General features: G+C 35.8%; 1 protein-coding gene across 1 annotated transcript in view; it reads left to right on the forward strand.

Annotated features, from left to right (window-relative positions):
- The window catches only part of LOC149777213 (uncharacterized), an 89,278-nt gene that overhangs the window by 16,983 nt on the left and 49,737 nt on the right, over positions 1 to 22,558 (forward strand). The window contains exon 4 of the mRNA XM_089941384.1: positions 18,630 to 19,003. Within this exon, the coding sequence (XP_089797510.1) occupies positions 18,630 to 19,003 (374 nt within the window). The remainder of the gene's footprint in view (positions 1 to 18,629; positions 19,004 to 22,558) is intronic.

Raw genomic sequence — 22,558 nt, forward strand, 5'->3', positions numbered from 1 at the left:
TCTGAGCTTGTGCTTGAATTGAAGTTGTTTCTGTCCGCCAATAACAAACGAATTACCTTTTGTAACGACACTTTTATTGGTCAAAAATAAGCTGGAAATAAAAAATAATTTTAAAAAAAGGCTCACGAGGAGATTAGGAAGAAATCTGACCAAAAGTACTCAATAAGTAGTGTGTTGGCTGTCGGAACCACAACATTGTGACTCGAGGTCTATTTCCTGGCATCTCCAGCATACGATGCGGTTTTTCAACACAAAATGTGTTTCCAATTTGGCCTAGTTTTGCGTTTTCATTTGCTTCTTTGTAAATTTGCAAGAATGTTAGCAGTCTCATATGCCACTGTCAACATTTGTTGAAGCTATTACCTGCTTTGCTGCGTAAATTACAAAACCAACTATAAACAAGGCTGCCGCAGTCAAAATTGACAAGACATCACTGAATCTACAAAAAACGCATAAGGTGCATCTTTAGAACATAATACTACGACATTTGTAAATATAATGTGCGCAGTACAATGGAAATACAGAAAGAAGCTCAGAGGGTACTTTAGACTATTGCTCATGATGAGTTCGATAAAAGAGAAAACTATATTTAGAGCGGAGTCAGCAAGGATTTACAGTTAAACCAAGACCAAACCAAGGGCTTTTCATTTATGAACATCGAAATGTGCGTTGTCAAGGCAACGGGGTACTGAACCGAGGGCAAATGTACATGTTCCGGATAATAAACCGGTGCATTGCAGACATTAAGCCTATCCATATGGAACTTAATGACTTTTATTATTTATTTGTTTTGTTTACAGTTTGTGATGCTTTACTTGACGGCACCGTCTCCGAACAAAAGTTTGTATGTAACTTAAATCAATGCAGATTTTATAATTGAGCAGTTGTATATCACAGAAATTGGTTGGCGAGTTTTTTATATAACCGTTTCTATACAATACACTTTGGACATATTAAAAAACTCGGAGATCTTAGTTATGCAATAGCCTAAAGCTAGAAAGAATTAGCAAAATCAATCTCAATATCCTTGCTTGTTGGCGGAAGCCTCTGATGAGTGCATGGCGCATGCCAAAACGTGGCACAACGACATACTCCTAGCCCCATATCCTACTCGCGGAAATTAAATGTTGGACCTAGGACAATAATTCCAGGACGTTGAATCCATCCATAACGTTTTGGTATTTCCGTTGCATCTTTAATAACATTGATTTGTCTCGGTCCTAAAGAGAATTGTTGCCAACCCACAGGTTAAAACTGTTTTACAGTTTGTGAGAGCATCGTTGATCAAAATCCACCACATTTGATTTACGAATCGGTTTTCTTAAGACATGGAATGACGGTCATTTAGAATGCAAAGAATCGAATGAGCTTAAACTTGCTTTTGTAATTGTCCGTCTTTCAAGGAGGATTATGTTGTGATGGATGTCGTCACAGTGGCTGCTGTTTGTATTTCTCATATCATATTCTTGGAGCATGAAGAACTGGTCTTGCTGTTTGTCTACAGCTTTCAGGGAGATATTTGAAGACATTGCAATAATTGTCCGTATCGTTGCGAGCTTTCCGTCTCTCACATATTCGACGGATTCGTCAACGACTGTAACTCTTGTTGTAAATGAGCTTCCTATGTGATTTATGGATTTGTGGTGGCAGTCTAATCCATTACTCATTCCAATGGTGGAGTTCCATCCACCGTTTGTAAGGGAACAATGTTAATTTTCGTCCTTCCACTCAGTGGCGTCACTCGGGTTGGTGTCACCCAGTGCGGTAGCTCATGGTGTCACCCCCATGGTCCTCCTTCCGTAACAGACCATACAGAATCCTTAGTAATGTCATTTTGGTGTCACCCCCTCTGATGGTGTCACCCGGTGCAGTCCGCACCCGCCGCATCCCCCTAGCGACGCCACTGTTGTGCCTGCTAGTCATGTATTTAACTATGATCGGTTATCCGCTTATGAAATCCGACTAGACCGAGCAGTGTGTGCTCTGTAAAATTTGCAATTTTTCATTTTGGTGTCACCCCTCTGACATGGTGTCATCCGGTGCGGTCCGCACCCGCCGCATCCCCCTAGCGACGCCACTGTTGTGCCTGCTAGTCATGTATTTAACTATGATCGGTTATCCGCTTATGAAATCCGACTAGACCGAGCAGTGTGTGCTCTGTAAAATTTGCAATTTTTCATTTTGGTGTCACCCCTCTGAGATGGTGTCATCCGGTGCGGTCCGCACCCCCCGCACCCTCTAGCAACGCCACTGCTTCCACTGAGTGAAGTTTTCCATCAATGATGCCATTCTATAATGCACTATACTTTGTATTTTAAAAAAGAATGGATTTTATGGCTCTGTCTACAGTAGGATCGGCTCCAAATATGGGGGCAGCTATTTTGATCAACACCGGTACCATCGGCATTGGAAGAAACTCGCTGGACGATCACTGTTTTATTCTGGGCCACTGACATTTGCTTTTTCATTGCGCTTAGAAAGATGTCACGATTTTGTCTTTCAATAACAATGACTTAAGACGAAGGAATTGGAGTTGCTACATGAACTAGCATCCACTTTAGTGAAGTCTTGAGCAGATTTGGAATTTTAAAAAATTAAAACCCGATTGAGCTGGTGTCGTCAAAAACGGAGTAGATATACTAACATATGCGATGGTGATGTTTTGATACTGATTTTGAAGTTACTACTCTAATGGTTGGTTGTCCAGGTTTCCGTTGGCAAGTACACGTTGTGGTATCAGTGCTATTTCTTTTGGTGATGATCGTAGTCGTCCTTTTCTTGGATATGCTTCTATTTGTTTTCCCAGGAAATGATTGTATGTTGTTGCTGTTGTAGCAGCAATTATCTTCGGCTGCCTCGTTATCATAGTCTCTGTTTTTAGCCTGTGCAATCGCGTTGGGAACCAGTCGTAGAATCCAACGAGCAATAATTCTTTCAAGAAATCTTATTCCATCTGGTTTTTATATTAAAAAAAACCCCATTGTTTCTTGGTTCAGGTCTTGGTCCTTCAGTGTGCGAATTTTGTTTTGAATATCGTGCATTTGGTCTGCAGTGTGAATCTTTAACTGACGCGTGGTCAAAGTAAACTCATTCGACATTTATTGGAGACAAGCTTCCTACCAAGTCTAACGCACTTGTGCATATATGTACCGACTGATGGCACACAGTACTCGAATCATTGTAGTTGGATGAGATTTAAGTGACGACAATCAGTGCATTAACAGCGAAGTGAGTTTGTGATTCAGTGGGTCAGTGGGTCAATGAGTAAATGAATGATGTGTCTATAGTTTCGTACGGACGAAAAAGACGAGGAAAACCTGTAATTCACTCAACACAACGAACACATTGCTACAATGGTATGTTTGTCTTTCTTTCTGTTGCCTAAGCACAATTATATTGTTACCTATTGTTATTCCTGATGGTTGCATGGGCATTTAAGAAAAATGTTTAGAACGAAATATGAATTGTGCACCATGAATTGTGTCCAAGTGTCGAATACAGACGTTTGCAGTAACTCATTCTGTTCCAGACTATTTAGAGGTAACTCAGTAGCGACACAAAATTCATGGTAATGTGTCAACAAGTGCAGCGAACATCTTCCTAACACGGGGAGGTGGGTTTTTTTATTTAACATTTAGAATTAAATGATTTTCACGGCAACAAGGTTTTGTTGGAAGTGAAATCAAATCTCCACACTTAATGATAACGAGAGTACCAAAACGTTTTCTGAATCGATAACGTGAATGTAACGACAACGCGAGAGTCATTCGGCATAAGCACTATCATAGCATTGGAGATGACTTTATATAAACACACACACAAACACATACTACAGCTTTGAAATATGAACACACACTATGTACATGTTGATTTAAAAAGAAAAGACAAAAAAAAAAAACCAACAATAAACAACGAAACATTGCTTGCATTTTACATTTGTGTTCTCTCTCTCTCTCTCCAACAATAAAATTTGAATAGTATGCCCTCCACACCTATCACATGACTTGTGCTGGATTGCAAGAACTAATGATTATCTTTAAGAGAAAGTAATTGTCTGTAATTTGACGTACGTCTTAGTAAAGACAAAGGCTTTTTATAGCAATGTATCTGTAATTAGGCATGTGTTTTCTCGCTATAAGATGTTCACTTGCCATTGCTTGCCGTAGACGAATCGTTTGTTAGCAACAATTTTTAGTACCGCTTGTTGTAAACAATTTCTTTGTTAATTAAACCATATCTGTACCGTATCAAAGTAATAAGCATGAATGGCTCACGTTGATTCCTGGTAATGTACTCATTTGCCAATTAACTATGATTAAATTGTAATCGTTATTTTTAAAAGAAAGTGGCACAATTCTTACGTGTTTAGGCTCTCATAAACTGCAACAAGAAAACAGTGAAGACAACAAGCTTTGTAAAATTTAACAAATAATTTCTTTCCATAGAAAAAACAAGATAAAAATGAGGAAAAGAACTTGCTGTTTTAAGAACCAAATCCAAAAATAATCCGAGAATAATCCAAAAATTAAAAATTAGAAGTCCTAGTAATAAAATGTTCTAATGAAAATCCAAAACGGACGGCGTTGACGCATACTGTAGTCAGTATAGTACTGAAGTGTCAACAGTTCTTTGTTGAACCACATAACATAATATTCCAGTTTTGAATTCCGAATAAAATTTCAATAAATGTTGTCCAAGAATTCTGTATGTGCACTTAAATATTCCCAGTGAAAAGAAGTAATAATTCATTAAAACAGAAACTCAAACTGGTCACAACAATAAAAAAATTACCCTTAAGTTTTAGTGATTTACAGCCCAACTGAAACTATTTCTTAAAACATCACTACTAAATCTGGCAACTGCGCAAATCAGACTCCCGGATAAGGGTCAACCTTCCGGTAAAACCAGAATTTCGAAATAATTGCTTCATGTTTAAAGTTACGTGCTCCCATTACAATCTCGGTTTCTCTATATAAATTCCACACTAAGAATGAATAGAAAAACATCCAAAAAAATTGTTTACTTCCAATCATGAAAAAATAACGACAAGAACAAGGTCAGCCTTTAGATACAAAGTTCTAATATTAGGTTTTCAAACAAATGAACTGAAGTTCTGGAAAATATCCAATAAATGAAATTACATTACAATAGCATGTAATGGAATAATACATTTAAAACTAACAAACAAACAATTAAATAAAATCATATATAAATAAAATCAAAATAAATAAAATATAATAAACATATCCACCCATAAAGAAAAAAAAAGACTTATATAATAATGCTTTCTTTTTACCATAGATTAATTACAAACGAGACTAATCAAAATTAGAACTCTTATGAATTATACACAGTGTGCATGAAAAACTACATTTTTATTCACGGGAAAGTGTATCTGCTATTAAATTATCTTTTCCCTTGATGTACCTGACGTCAAAATGATATCCCTGCAACAACAAGCTCAACCTTAGTAGTCTTAGGTTTTTATTTTTTATCTTGCCAATGAATGTAAAGGGCTTGTGATCACTAAACACAAAAATGGAGGAAGGAGCTGATCTAATTTCAACTTTGAAATGTTGTAATACCAATATCAAGGCCAAACATTCCTTCTTGATTGTTGAACAATTCCTTTGGTGCTTATTTAGTTGCTTAAAAAAAAGCACACTGGATGATCAACACCATTTTAGTCTTCTTGAATCAATACTGCTCCAACCCCAACATCACTTGCATCAACAGACAGTTTAAATGATTAGCTGAAATTTAGAGCTGTAAGAACTGGTGCGCTTTCAAGTATTACCTTTAACATATCGAAAGCATCCTGACATTTTACAGTTCAAAGAAACTTGCGTTTATTGCTTAAAAATTGTGTCAGGGGTTCAGCAGTTATGGAAAAATTGGAACAAAATTTTCGATAGTATCCAGCCATAACTAAAAATCAAATCAGTTGCTATACACTAACAGGCACAGGGAATTCAGATATAGCCTTGATCTTAGCATCTATAGGTTTAACTTGTCCATGTTCCACGATATGTCCTAGAAATGTTGCACTAGCACGGCAGAACTCACTTTTGGATAAATTAATAGTCCAGGTTGCATCAGTGAGTCCGTCAAAGAATTTCCGTATTGTCACTAAATGTTCTTTCCATGTGTCGTTATAGATGATGCCATCACAATTATCTAGACCAGAGGTAATCATACTCATAAGAGGTTGAAAAGTACTTGGCGACCCTTTCATCCCAAACGGCGTCCCAAGAGTATTTATGATGTCATTTAAAGTCCATCTGGAGTCACGAATGCCGAAATTTCCTTTGCTCTTTCCGTTAGTCGAATTTGCCAAAATCCTTTCAGAAAGTCAAATTTGGTGACATACTTGGCATTTCCGAACTTATCAATACTGTCATCGCTTCTTGGTAATGGAAATAAATCTGTTTTTTTTTTTTCACACGGTTCACCTTCCTATAATCAGTGCACATACTGAGAGTTGTATCTGATTTCGGAACAAGTATACATGGTGAACTCTAGTCACTCTTACTGGGCTTTATGAAATCATTCTCCAGCAAATACTGAATTTATTTATTCAAGTATTCCTGTTTGAAAGGGTTCATCCTGTACGGGTGCTGTTTCATAGGTGTAGAATGTTTGTTTGTTGTTGTAGGAGCATCTGCAAATAAGCGCTCATATTCAAATAATAAATGCACTGGTCAACAGTGAAATCATTACTGACTTGAAAAGTCCCTAATCTGTAGTATTTTGGTGTGCCGAACACGAATATAACCGTGAAAAATTTGTATTGGCTCTCGTTTTGAAGATATTCATATACCTCATTTTCCATGTTTCACTGTGTAAATTTCTCCAGTAGGACTGCAGCAACATCCGGAATAATGATGTAACATTGCATAATACCATCATGCTCACATCATCCACAGTTGATTGCATCATTTTCTGATGCAATGCAATACTAATGCCATGCGGCTGCTGAAGTAAGTTGACGTCAGCAGTGTACTATACATGTGTAGGCCTATTATACTAATGCCAGGCGGCTGCTGAAGCTGACGTAAGCAGTGTACTATATAAAGCCCAATCAGATAGGTTCAGCATTTAAAATATTTTAGACGTTGTGCGAGACAGTTCAAGCTACTGTTACATAAAACTTATTATTTTACCCATTTACGTACAATAAAGAACAGTAATGCCTCGAAAGTGTGTTAATACCGCGGACAATTTTTGCTATATTTGTGGGGAAGTGACATTTGCCAACCAGAAGAAAAGTATCAATTCTCAAGTGAAGAAGGCATATCATCTTTACTTCGGATGCAAGGTTGGTGACCAAGACAAGCCTTGGGCTCCGCATATATGCTGTGCTACATGTACAACACAGCTTTCACAGTGGTTGAATTGCAAAAGGTCATCAATGCCGTTTGCAGTCCCAATGGTGTGGAGAGAGCCAAGCAACCACCTAAATGATTGTTACTTCTGCTTGGTTCCTCCTCTTTCCGGCGGAATAACGAAGCGAAAGAAGTCGAGAATAGTCTACCCAAACATTCCGTCTGCATTGAGACCAGTTCCACATGGTGAGGGACTTCCTATTCCAGAACCTCCAGCAGAATATTCTCTTGATTCATCTGACGAAGACAAAGGTGAGTCGACCTGTTCTTCTCCTGGTCCATCAGCATGCAGTGATCCAGATTTTCACTGTGGTGCATCATCAACCCCACACAGAATAACACAGGAAGAACTAAATGACCTGATTCGTGATTTGGACTTATCAAAGAACAAGGCAGAATTGCTAGGATCAAGACTCCAACAATGGAATCTTCTAGAAGAAGATGTCACAATTACTGCATATCGAAAGCGCCACCAGCAATTGGAGCCTTTCTTCAGAAAGGAAAGTAATCTGATATTCTGTTCCGATATTGAGGGCCTCATGAATGCTTTAAAAATCACTCATGACCCACAAGAATGGAGACTATTTGTGGACTCTTCGAAACTGAGTCTCAAGGCTGTGCTTTTGCACAATGGAAACATTCTTCCATCTATTCCAGTAGCGTATGCTGTCCACATGAAAGAGACATACGATAACTTAAGGCAGCTACTGAATTCCATTGAGTATAACAAGTACAGCTGGCACCTCTGTGGTGATTTGAAGGTAGTTGCCCTTTTAATGGGACTGCAGCAAGGATATACAAAATACATGTGTTTCTTATGCGAGTGGGATAGCCGAGCAAGGGAAATGCACTACATGAGGAAGGAATGGACTCACAGGCAGAATGTAGCCATTGGAGAGAAGAATATCCAACACCCAGCTCTGGTTGAGGCTCAGAAAATCTTGCTACCACCCCTTCACATCAAACTAGGTTTGATGAAGAACTTCGTGAAAGCCATTGACCGGACTTTGCCAGCATTCCGATACCTGCATGAAAAATTCCCTCGACTCAGCGAAGCAAAGATTAAAGAGGGAGTTTTTGTGGGTCCTCAGATTCGAGAGCTTTTCAAAGATGACCGGTTCAACAACTTGCTGGAAGGTGACGCGAAACAAGCATGGAATGCTTTTCGCCTAGTTTCTACAAACTTCCTCGGAAATGTTAGGGCAGAAAACTATAAGGAACTAGTAGAAGACATGTTGATGAAGTATAAGAAACTTGGCTGCAATATGTCTCTAAAGATTCACTTCCTTCATTCCCATTTGGATTTCTTTCCTAGCAACTGTGGTATTGTTAGTGATGAACACGGCGAACGTTTTCATCAAGATATCGCAACAATGGAACAAAGATACCAGGGAAAATGGTCCACTACAATGCTGGCTGACTACTGCTGGACACTCCTCAGAGATGCTCCCGAACAGCTGTACAAGAGACAGGCGAAGAAATCTAAGATGTAGTCAATGACTTGATTTTTTATAGGTAGGCTATTACAGTTGACCTTTTACTATTGGAATGCATTTCGTTATGTAAACATTAATTTCTTGCAGATTACAAAAAAACTAGAGCCAATTTTGCAATTTGACTGTCATATTCGTGTTCAGCACATAAAAATTGATAAGAATTGACTAATTTTATTTCAGTAACATGACTTTTGTAAAAATTTGTTGTCCAGTGATGTTTAAGTTTATTTCTTTCTCGTTGTTACAAATGTGAAAGTTTCTGGTCCATATCTTTCATAATTTCTGAATTCTGAAGCTTTGTCACTCCAACATCAGTAGAATCCGATGATATTCCTTCACTTATATATTCACCGAGTGGGACAGGTACAACTAAATTAATTGCATGTTTAATCTGGCTATCTCTCTCAATATTCTCCTTTAACATAGTTATGTGGCAAAGTTGTTTTTGTTTTCGCCTTCCAGGAGTGTTTATAATGTAATTTATATCATTTACTTTCCTGTCAACTATGTAGGGACTATAATACTTGTTTCGACAATTTATACTTAAAATTGGAAACATAATCGAGAAGATTTACTTTAGTATCTTCATTAGAAAGAAGTTTCCCTTTCAACAACTTCAACGGTCCACGCACAGTATGTCAAAAACCAGTTCAAAGGGACTGAAGCCTAAAGATTCTTGAACTGGTACCCTAACAGCAATCAAAAGTAAACGAATGCCTTCATCCAAATCTTTACCCGTATCAAAAGAATATGATCGAATCAAATTTTTAAAGTTTGATGAAATCTTTCTAATGCTCCTTGGCTCTCAGGGGGTGATCCGACAAAAGCGCTCAAGACAAATGCGCGCCGACATAAGCGCGCAGTCAAAAGAGCAGCGACAAATGTACGCAGGAAATAAGCACGCAGACATAAGCGCGCCTAAGAACGCGTGAACAAATGTTCTTACAATATAATGCATTAAATAAATAAAACGTATAAATTTGCCAAAGAGTGTTGGTTTCTTTACTTAGAATGAGTATTACTCTATACACGGTGGGCGCCCTATACACACTTGTTGTGAAATATTAACAAACCTATTATTGACTTATTAACATATTGAGAAAAAAAGGAGACCATTGTGCAAAACGAGCCTGATTTATGTATAAATCATAAGTAGAAATGTTAGATATTAATGTCAAAGTAATCTTCTAACGGTACTGTTCCATAAAAAGATTAACTGAAAAGACAATATACAAATGTTAGCTGAGAAGACAATACAAACAAGTAAATTGTAAGGTCTTCTTTACAATTTAATCTTTATATACATGCCAGCTTTTGTCTTGTGCATATTTGTCGGGTTGTTTATCATTGCGCTTGTGTTGGCGCACTTGTGTCGGCGCGCTTGCGTCTTGCGCGATTTTGTTACGGCTCACTCTCAGGGTGATGGGCAGAAGATTTGAATTGTTGGATGCCTAATTCGTACATAACTTGCTGGAAAATTCCCGATATGAAATGTGAGCCTTGATCAGATTGGACAGATTTGGGAAAACTAAACTGAGTATTTAAAAAAACTTTATTATGGCTTTTACTATTGTTTTAGATTTAATATTCCTCAAAGGAATTGCCTCTGAGAACATTGTTGATGCACACATTATGGTCAACAAGAGTATTGGTTACCTGACTTGGTCTTAGGTAAGGGACCAACACAATCTACCATAATTCTCCTAAATGGTTTGTCAAATGCAAGATTAGGTTGCAGAGGAGCCTTAGGCATCTTCTGATTGGGTTTTCTACCATTTGACAGGTATGACAAGATCTACAGTATTTACAAACATCATTTTTTATTATTGGCCAATATAAGTAAGTCAAGATCTTGTGATAAGTCTTATTAATCCCTAAATGACCAGCCAAAGGAGTTTCATGGGCCAGACTAAGTATTTCCTGTCTGTAAGATTTTGGAAATACAATTTCATAGTTCACTGACCACTCGTCACCAGCAGGTACGTCTGGAGGTTTCCATTTTCTCATAAGAGTTCCATTTTTTTAAATGAAATAACAGAAAGGTACTTCAGTGGCTTCATTTTCACTAATGGCCCTCTGAAACAGATAGGAGATCTCAGGATCTTTTTCCTGTTTGACGACTAGTGATTGTCGTTTATCACCCTGATTAGAATAAAGAGAATGAGCAGTTAAAAGAGGATCACTGTGATCAATACATATTGGTTGATCCAAGCTACGAGTGAATTTGTCCTTATCAAAAGCCTGACAAATACATGTGTCAGCTAAAAGGAATGCTTTCCTGATCAACATCATTTTCAAGAGCTTTCTTAGCTTGCAGCTCTTGCAACTGCACAAGGTGGGTATAAATAAGGGATTTTTCTCTCAATTGGATCGACTTTCTGATCCAAACAAGGCTTGTCAGTTATAAGTAGATTAACCACAACCTTTTCTCGAGCTAGGTCATTGCCTAGTAATAAATGAATGCACTTAACGGGCAAAGCAATCACTGTTCCGACTGTCACGGGTCCTGAGACTAAGAATGATGACAAATTGACACATTGGAGAGGAACATTAACAATTACACACTCTACTCCGGAACATTAACAATTCCACACTCTACTCCGTGAATAAGAACACTTTCATTAGAAGAAGACTTCTCAGAAAAAGGCAAAGTACCTGACAATAAAAGACGCTGAGAAGTTCCTGTGTCCCTTAACATTTTAATAGGGATGGGATTGGCTAAATCACCCAAGATTGATATAAAACCTTCGACATGAATGGTTCATAATTCTCCATATTAAAATAAGACTGGGGTTTATTAGACCCAACAAATGGATTGCTTTCAATACATGATCATGACTATGACCTCTTTTAGAAATAAGAGCATTCGGAATATGTCTGTCTTGATTCTGATGCTTATTTTTCAATGTGAAGCAATCAGAAATAACGTGTCCTTTCTACTTGCAATAGGTACACGTAGGAAGAGACAAGGATCTTTGATGAAACTTCTCCGAAGCTTGAGTTTTAAAAGTTATGCCAGATTGAGATTTAGAAGGGTTTTTATTAGGCTGAAATACTTTTCTGCCAGAAGACTGCTGAGTGGAAGTCTTATTTACAAAAGGAACTTAATGAGTTAAAGAATACTCGTCAGCAGCACGAGCAGCATTTTCCAGTGTTTCGACCTTATGTTCATGAAGATAAGTTTTAATGTCAGTGCGGATAAAATTCTTAAAATCTTCAAGTAATACAAGTTGTTTGAGGCTTTCATCATAATCTTGATTAACTTTCTTGGCTAAGCACCATCTATCAAATATCTGCTCTTTTTCTCTTGCGAATTTGATATGAGTTTGTCCAAGTTCTATTTGACAGTTTCTGAATTTTTGCCGACAAGCTTCAGGACTATCTCATAACCCCTTAAGATGCATTCTTTCACCAAATCATAGTCAGCACTCTGCTGTACTGACAGGGATGCATAGATACCTCGGGCTTTGCCAAAAAGTGAACACTGAAATAATTGAGTCCAATGCTCACTTGACACAAATTCTACGCAGGAGAAAACAGAAACATACAATCATTTGATATTATTATTGTGCTATCACATTTAATCTAAGGATGTCATATGAAATTGACAATAAATAAGTAATATCTTTTATACGGTTCAGTTTTATCATTCATCAGTTCTAATTTGGAAAACGTTCTATGGTAGGCAACGGTACGATACTGTGCAGTACAAACTGCATACTGGGTACAGCTCTAACGAAGTGTGCAGTAGGATCAGGAAATTTCTAATTCCGGACTTTCTTGGAAATTTATAATTTCTGTCCTGGAAATACGGCAAGTGCTACTATCACTCGCTCAATGGTGTGCTAAATGGAAATCTTTTTGCGGAATTGCATGTGGACTGAAGAATGAGCCAATCTAGTTGCTACGTACAGGAGTCTACATCTACAATCGCATTATTATATTTGATTCAACTTGGGTGGATTATGGGTGTTCGACAAAGTTAGAAGAAACCAGTTTGATATAATACATTTCTTTTTTTGTTGCCGAATTTTGCAGTAGCACATGTGAGAGTTTGGTTTTGTATGGCCAGTGATGTCTATTGTCTGTTTGTCTGGAGTATCAAATAGCTTGGGTAGTGTGTGTGTGTGTGTGTGTGTGTGTGTGTGTGCGAAAATATTTGTATGGTGTTATCAAAGTTGCAGAGACCTTCAGTTGCTTATGAGTGAATTTCTTTTACTTATTTATCTGTTGTTGTTGCTGTTGTTTTGTTGCTGTTGTTTTGATGTTCGATTTTATAATATTTTCGTCAGGCACAACAGAAGGCATCGGGGGTTTCTTCTTAATAGTTCTTAGCGCGTGGACACCACAACTGAGACGACAGGTTTGAGATGACCAGACTGAGATAGAAAAAGTAACGTTAGCATAACACATTTCTCTGTCGCATTGGGGGGGGGGGCCGAGTGGTCTAAAGCGCTCTCCGTTACGGATCACTGCCATCTCACCTCTGTCTGCGTGTGTTCGAGTCTAGGATTCGGCCAATGTAGGTCTGTGAGAAAGCTTGCCAGTAGCTTCGCGTGGGTCGGTGGTTCTTCCCAGGGTTTTCCCGGGTTCTTCCTCCACCATTAATACTGCCGCCATGCATAGCCTATCGTGTGCTGAAAAATGGCGTTAAACCCTACAACAACAACAACAACTGTCGCATGGGTCAGAAAAACTGCACGGTAAACGTGTTTGTTACACCGCAAATCGTTATCAACGGTAGACATCATAAGTTATTCTGCAATTATACTCCTCGCGTGAAATATTGAATAATAAAATAATTTCTGATGATTTGTGAATTGTAATATTCTGTAATCCTTCATTGCTAAATCTGTATATTGTTCGCTGACATTTTAATGGTCAAATCATGCATGTTTATATTATAAAGACTGACTACACAGCAATCTAATGCCTACCTGTTGTACATTAAAATAACTACAACACCTGTGAGAACACAATGGTTAGGAAATTGTATAATGCTGATGTCATCTAGCGTTGTGTCATATTTCAATCGCTGATTTCAATGTATGCACTTACGACTGGCAAACTTTGGCGCCTGATAATTATACGTATCCTTGATACCAGCGTTGAGATGATAATTGCAATCTCTTTTTTATTCTCCCACCTGGTTCTTTACTAGTTTAAATAACACTTTATGCATGCTTTAATAAGCATGAATACAATTGTGACTTGAACTAGCTGGGAATTGTAAGACAAATTAATTTGCATGAAAGATTTTGTTGTAGAATTTTAAATGTAGGATAGACATTTGTATTTCATTTTATTTGTCATTCGACCCGTTGTAATGCAAAATGTAAATAGTCGTTTATATTATTAACAACTTTTTAAATTTTCTTTTTAAAGGCCGAGGTTGCAAATCGGTCGGATGAGCTAGAAAGTATAGGTTTTAGGCTAATGTAAGATTGCAAGAGAGCCTGAGATTACCTAAGTACCTGTATTAATCAAAGTGTGAAAAATAACATATTTTCATTTATCCCACTGCGTAAAGAGCTGGAGAGTAATTAGCATTGTTCAACAGCCAATCAGGTGTTACGCAATTAACACCTTGCACACGAATCTTGATACATCATCTGTGAAATAACTGAAACGTCCTTCTATCAGGTAGCCATCCATCAAATTAGATGCTGATAAAAGACGTATAAATCGGAAATTGTTTGATTAAGGTTTTGCATCAATCAGGAATACATATAAATCGTTAATTTTGTAACTAAGGTTTGCGTCAATCAGAAACATTAGCGTTATATAATGAGAAGAAAGAGGAGATTCTCGTTTCTATCGTAGGGAAATGAAAAAATATAATATTTAACAGATGCTATACATGTGTTGTTATAAATCACAATATGTATGGATACATATCCTAATAGATGCCCAATATGTGTGGATATCTATCTCAATAGATGATATCTATGTGTGGATATCAATCCTTATATGCAATATATGTGTGGATATCTATCTTAATAGATGACATATATGTGTAGATATCTATTTCAATAGATGCATATGCCATAATGGATATCTATCTCAATAGATGCTATATATGTGTTGATATCTATTTCAATAGATGCAGATGCCATATATATATATATATATATATATATATATATATATATATATATATATATATATATATAGATGCGGATGCCATATATGTGTAAATATATATTTCAATAGAAGCTATATATGTGTGGAAATCTATCCTAATATATACCATATATGTGTGGATATCTATCTCAATAGATTCCATATATGTGTGAATATCTATCTCAATAGATGATATATGTGTGGATATCTATATCAGTTGGTGCTATATATGTGTGGATATCAATCCTAATAGATGCAATGTATATGTGGGTATCTATCTCAATAGATGCTATATATGTGTATGGATATCTGTCTCAATATAGACTATCTATGTGTAGATATATATTTCAAGAGATGCAGATGCCATATATGTCTAGGTATCCATTTCAATAGATGCAGACGCTATATATGTGTTGATATCTGTTTCAATTGATGCAGATGCCATATATATGTTGATATCTAGCTCAATAGTTGCTATATATGTGTATGGACATCTATCTCAATAGATGATATGTATGTGTAGATATCTATTTCAATAGATGCAGATGCCATATATATGTAGGTATCTGTTTCAATAGATGCAGATGCCATATATGTGTGGATATCTATCTCAATAGATGCCATATATGTGTGGATATCTGTCTCAATAGATGCAACATATGTGTGGATATCGATCTGAATAGATGATATATGTGTGGATATCTATCTCAATATGCTATGTATGTGTGGATATCTATCCTAATAGATGCAATATATGTGTAGGTATCTATTTCAATAGATGCAGATGCCATATATGTGTGGATATCTATCTCAATAGATGCCATATATGTGTGGATATCTGTCTCAATAGATGCAACATATGTGTAGATATCGATCTGAATAGATGATATTTGTGTATGGATATTTATCTCAATAGATGCTATATATGTGTATGAATATATATCTCAATAAATGCAATATATGTGTATGGATATCTATCTCAATATATACCATACATGTGTAGGTATCTATTTATATAGATGCAGATGCCATATATGTGTGAACATCTGTCTCGGTAGATGCAGATGCCATACATGTGTAGATATCTATCTTAGTATATACCACATATGTGTATGGATATCTGTAATACGTCATTAAAAGAGTAGTTAAGTCCAAACTGTGTACGTAAATAATACGTAGTCAAAAAATAAAAACACCCATTATATATGTTAGAACGCTTGAATGTCGCCTGGTTATGACAGGTTCTTTGAAACTGTGTTAATATTTATGATGAACCTAAGGTCATTAAGTTCAAGTTGTTGAAAGATCCGATTATGATATTGAAGAAAAACTGGGTTTCATGGGATTATCACGCCTTACAAGAAGTTCATAAACTTTACAATGCAAATTAATGTCACGCGAAGGAGTTTATATTTGAGATATTTTGCAAGTATGTTCTGAGATGTCACTACTCAATAAACTTTTGTTCTCGGTAACCTTTTTCCTCTGATCTTTGACAAAAGCTTTCCTAATGCTAGAGATAAGTTTAACTTGCAGTTCACCTTCGTCCACGTGAATTTTCCAGCCGTCCGGTTAAATTTAATAAAGAATTGGAATTTTGTATCAGTCAAAGAGCATTTAATTTCAGGTATAAATAAGTCTCGGAAATTTTTTAATATCAACTGTAAAGAAAACAATTAAACAAAACGCATGCTGCTGCATAGTGTCAAACACAATTTGTGCTACTAGAACGCATCAACGAAACGCTTGTTATTGCAAGGTGTCAAAAGAAACACTTGCTATACAATGCGTCAAACACAACACTTGCTGCTACAACGGGACAAACGAAACACTTGCTATTATAATCCGTCAAACAAAACATTTGCTACAATGGTTCAAACGAAACGCTTGCTATTACAGTGCGTCAAAAGAAACACTACAACGCGTCAACGAAACACTTGCTACTGCATGGTGTTAAACAAAACACTTGCTACTACAACGCGTCAAAGGAAACGCATGCTACTGCAAGGTGTTAAAAGAAACACTTGCTTCTACAGCGCGTCAAACGAAACACTTCTTATTACAAGGCGTCAAAGGAAACGCTCGCTACAGTAAGGTGTAAAACGAAACGTTTGCTACTACAACGCGTCAAACGAAACGCTTGCAGATACAACGCTTCAAACGAATCGCGTTCTGCTGCAAGGCTTCAACATATATGATATTGACAATAATTGCCACTTTTCTTTTATCAACCTTTTATCATTATCTAGCTGCGTTTTATAGTGTATATGTTTATGTATATACATGTTTGTGTATATGTATGTACTTGTGTATGTATGTATGTATGTATGTATGTATATATATATATATATATATATATATATATATATATATATATATAGAGAGAGAGAGAGAGAGAGAGAGAGAGAGAGAGAGAAAGAGAGAGAGAGAGAGAGAAGTGGTAATTAAGTCATTTAGACAGTCAGTCATAGATAAATGCATGCACGCAGGCATACGCGCAAACAAGTATATATATATATATATATATATATATATATATATATATATATATATATATATATATATGCATAAATACATGTGTCATATAAAAAGAACTACACTGTTATAAGTTTTCTATTTCCTTTTCGTTAGTATTTCGAAGTTAATTTTAAGCACATAACAATATAGACGTATTAACTTTTCGAAATATTATCATCATCAAGTAATAGTTAAAAGTATTATACTTAGCCAAATGATTACAGATTGCAGGTTTGAGATATTTCGTTTTGTCAGTACGGTAGCTGACACAGTAATACTGTTGTATTTTTGTCACTCTTCTGTTGTATTTTATGATCTTGTATTATCCTGAATTTGATTAATCTGGTGTAATCTCTGTTGAAGAGGAAATAAAGTCAGTCAGTCACTCAGTCATACATACATACATACATATATATATACATACATACATACATACATACATACATACATACATACATACATACGTACATACATACATACATACATAATTACAAACACATAATTACAAACACACATATATACATACATGCATACATATAAATACATCTATCCTCTCTCTCTCACACACACACAAAAAAACACACACACACACACGCACACACACACACATATATCAGCATATGCAGCAACTAGCGATCGCTAGCCTTCTATTTTCAAATTGTATGTTATATTTATTTCTCATTTTTCTCGTTGCAAGTTAAATCGTAGGATGTATTCAGATTTTCTTTATTTAATTTGTATGATAGATATTTTTCTTTGGACTAGAGCTAGATTTACCGATTCCACAGCACTAATGTCAGGCAGAAAGGTTTACAGTCTTTGTCGTCATCTAGTGGGTTAAATCTACCGGTTCCACAGCACTAGTGTCAGGCAGAAAGGCTTACAGTCTTTGTCGTCGTCTAGTGGCCATCAGTTTTACTTCGTCGCCGCTTTTATTTAGCTGTAGCCATAATTAGTTCATCGAATGTTTTGCACGTGTTTGCTACATAAAGCGGTGAATGTTGGAGCTTAACTATGGTTCGTACCCGTGGATATTGACCGGGAAGAACAGTATTAAACTAATGGGACTATTTTAACGTATATAATGACTAATTTTATGACTTTTCAGAAGGAATCACAGAGGATGCCACTATAAAAGCCAGCATTACAACAGATAAACCAATAGTTCAGTCAAATCTGCAGACCGAAGCATCATTATTAACTCGTCTTTTATCGACATACAACTCGTCATTAACTGGTCTCAAGACTACATTCAAGACGCCATTAGGAAGTTTGACTCCTTCAGCATCATCTGCAATACATCCTTCTACGACATCTATATCTTTATCGGGCAGACCTAAAACAATTGAGCTGTGCAATGTAACCGGAACATTTCTAGCAAATACTGATGTATTTGTGAATTCTCCAAACTTTGGAGACAATCAGAAATACCCAGTGACCACGACATGTACCACGACTTTTTCAACATCAGTTGGATATAAGGTAATATTACCAATGCCGCCATTTACATGCATGCATACATACATTGCATAACATACATACATACATACATACATACATACATACCGCATATTTTAAAATCAACGTTGCCAGCACATATTCATCCTGGGTATATTATATCACTTTTAAGTTTTATATTTGTTATGGGAATATTATTTCTCTTTAAGTACATATTTGTTCTGGGAATATTCTCTCCCTTTAATCACTTATTCGTCATGGGAATATTTTCTCCCTTTACCCACATATTCGTCCTGGGAATATTCTCTCCCTTTAAGCACATATTCGTCCTACGAATATTGTCCCTTTAAACTTAACAGTTATTGCCAATTTTAAACGTTGGATAATTATCATGACGTCTCTTGAATCAGGGAAAATTATACAACCCCCTTGATAACGAGGAAACTTCAATCAGGGAAAATTATACATCCCTTTCATCATGACGTTTCTTTAATCAGGGAAAAATATATCATGACGTCAAATCTACCTGATACCATTATATTACTCTATCGTAATTTTATCATGGCGTCTATTTAATCTGAGAACATTATAAAGTCCATTTTTATAGTGACGTCTCTTTAATCAGGGGACATTGTACATCCCCTTTTATATTGACATCCCTTTTTATATTGACATCTGCTTTTATATTGACATCCCTTTTTATATTGACATCCCCTTTTATATTGACGTCCCTTTCATATTGACATCACCTTTTATATTGACGTCCCTTTCATATTGACATCCCCTTTTATATTGATGTTCCTTTTATATTGACATGCCTTTTACATTGACATCCCCTTTTATATTGACGTCCCTTTTATATTGACATCCCCTTTTATATTGATGTTCCTTTTATATTGACATGCCTTTTACATTGACATCCCCTTTTATATTGAAGTCCCTTTTATACTGACATCCCTTTTATTCAGGAAATTGCTCATCCCCTTTTAATCCAATAGTTTTGGAACATGACACGTTTTTATAATATACATATATTTAAATTTTCATTTCAAGATATTAAACTTTTTCTAAACCATACATTTAATTCTTAATTTGCATCATATCAAATACTGACCATAACTATAGCTCGAGTCTTCTAATGACATTTGTTACGTGTTTATACTCTCATAAACAGTAACAAGAAAAAAAAGTGAAGACAACAAGCTTTGTAAGATTTAACAAATAATTTATTTCCCTAGAAAAACAAGGCAAAAGTGAGGAAAGAACTTACGGTTTAATAATCAAATAAAATAAAAAAATCCAAGAATAATCCAAGAATTAAAAATTAGAAGTCCTATTAATAAAATGTTCTAATGAATTTGAGTTCGAGTCCAAAAGAAATCCGAAATGGAAGGCGATGACGTATGCTATAGTCATTGTAGTAATGAAATGTTTACAGTTCTTTCTTGTACCACGAAAAATAATATTCCGGTGTTTGAATTTCGAATAAAATTTCAATAAATGTCTTCGTCCAAAAATTATGCATGAGCACTTGAATATTCCCAGGGAAAATAATTAATCTTTTTGAATCCAAATAGTTTGAAGAAAAATTTAAATTTAAACTACAAATGGTCACAACATAAAAATCACATTGACGTCTAAATGTTTAAAAAAACCCAACATAGATTATTTCTCAAAACATTGGTATTAAACCTGACAAATGCGCTATTCCGGTAAAACCAGAATATCGAAATAGAGGCTATTACATGTAAAAAGTCACGTACACCCTGTACAGTTTCGATTCCACCCTAAAATCCCACACTAGGAATGAATAAGATAAAAAGTTGTTTACTCCCACTGTTACTAATTTTGTACCAAGGTCAGGAACTAGGTCAGCATAAAGATACAAAATTCTATTATTACGTGTTTACGAAAAAACAGTCAAGTCAAACTAACTTCTGGAAAATGTAAAATTCCAGTAAAGAAAATTATGTTACTATAACATGTAATAGAATAAAAAAAATTAAAACTAACATTCGAAAAACAAACTAAATCAAATATAAATTAAACCAAATATACATAACACATCCCCCATATAGAAAAAGAAAGATTTATATGATAAAGTTTTCTTTTTACCATAGATTAATTATAAATGAAGTAACAGAAAAATCATGGGAACTGTAATGCGTTCTACACGGAGTACATGAAATAATACATTACTATACACGGGAAAGTGCATCTGCCATTACATTACCCTTTCTCTTGATGTACCTGATGTCAGTGGTGTATTCCTGTGACAACACAAACTACACCTTAGTAGTCTTTGCTTTTTATTTTTCATCTTGACGATGAAAGTAGGGAGCTTTTGGTCACTAAAACAATAATAGAAGAAGGAGCTGAACTAATGTAAATCATTAAATGTTGTAATGCCAGTATCAAAGCCAAATATTCCTTCTCAATTGTTAAATAATTCCTTTGGTGCTTATTTCATTGCTTAGAAAAATAGCACACTGGATGATCAACACCATTTTCGTCTTCTTGAAGCAATACTGCTCCAACCCCAACATCACTTGCATCAGCAGACTGTTTAAATGATTGGCTGAAATTTAGAGCTGTAAGAACTGGCGCGCTTTAAGTACGATTATTAATCTAAAGCATCTGACATTTTTCAATCCAAAGTAATTTGTTTTTCTTACTCAATAAATTTGTCCGGGATTCAGCAGTTATAGAAAAATTGGAACAAAATTTTCGATAGTATCCAGCTATGCATAAAACTATCATCAGTTGTTTTTACTATCAGGCACAGGGAATTCAGAGATAGCCTTGACTTATGGCTTCTATACGTTTAACTTTCCATGTCCTACGATATGTCCTAGAAATGTTACACTAGCGTGGCAGAACTCACTTTTGGATAAATTAATTGTCAAACTTGCGACTGTGAGTCTGTCAAACAATTTACGAATTGTTGTTAAATGTTCTTTCCTGGTGACGTTGTCGATGATGCCTTCATCTATGTAAGCATCACAATTATCATGACCAGAGGTAATCATATTCATTAGACGTTAAAAGTACATGGTGAACCTTTCATCCCAAAGGGCAAACACTTTATATTGATAGAGTCCGTCTGGAGTCACAAATGACGAAATCTTTGCTCTTTCCTTTAGTTGAATTTGCCAAAATCCTTTCTAAAGGTCAAATCTGGTGACATACTTGGCATTCGAGATCTTATCAATACAGTCATCGATTCGTGCTAATGGAAATGAATATGTTTTTGTCACACGGTTCACCTTTCTATAATCAGTGTACATACGGAATGTTTTATCTGGTTTCGGAACAACCATACATGGTGAACTCCTGTCACTCTTACAAGGATCCATGCAATCATTCTCCAGCAAATACTGAATTTCTTTTTTCAAGTATTCCTGTTTGAGAGGGTTCATCCTATACGGATGTTGTTTCACAGGTTTGTAATTTCAATTTCAACGTTATGCAATATTTTGTTTGTTCTTATAGGAATATCTGGACATAAGTGCTCATATCCAAATAATAACTGTTTAAGTTCATTTCTTTCTTGCAATTGCAAATGTAAAAGCTTCTGAT

The sequence above is a fragment of the Sinohyriopsis cumingii genome, chromosome 18 (genome assembly GCF_028554795.1).
Source record: "Sinohyriopsis cumingii isolate HCF-2022 chromosome 18, ASM2855479v2, whole genome shotgun sequence".
Classification (NCBI taxonomy): Eukaryota; Metazoa; Mollusca; class Bivalvia; order Unionida; family Unionidae; genus Sinohyriopsis; species Sinohyriopsis cumingii.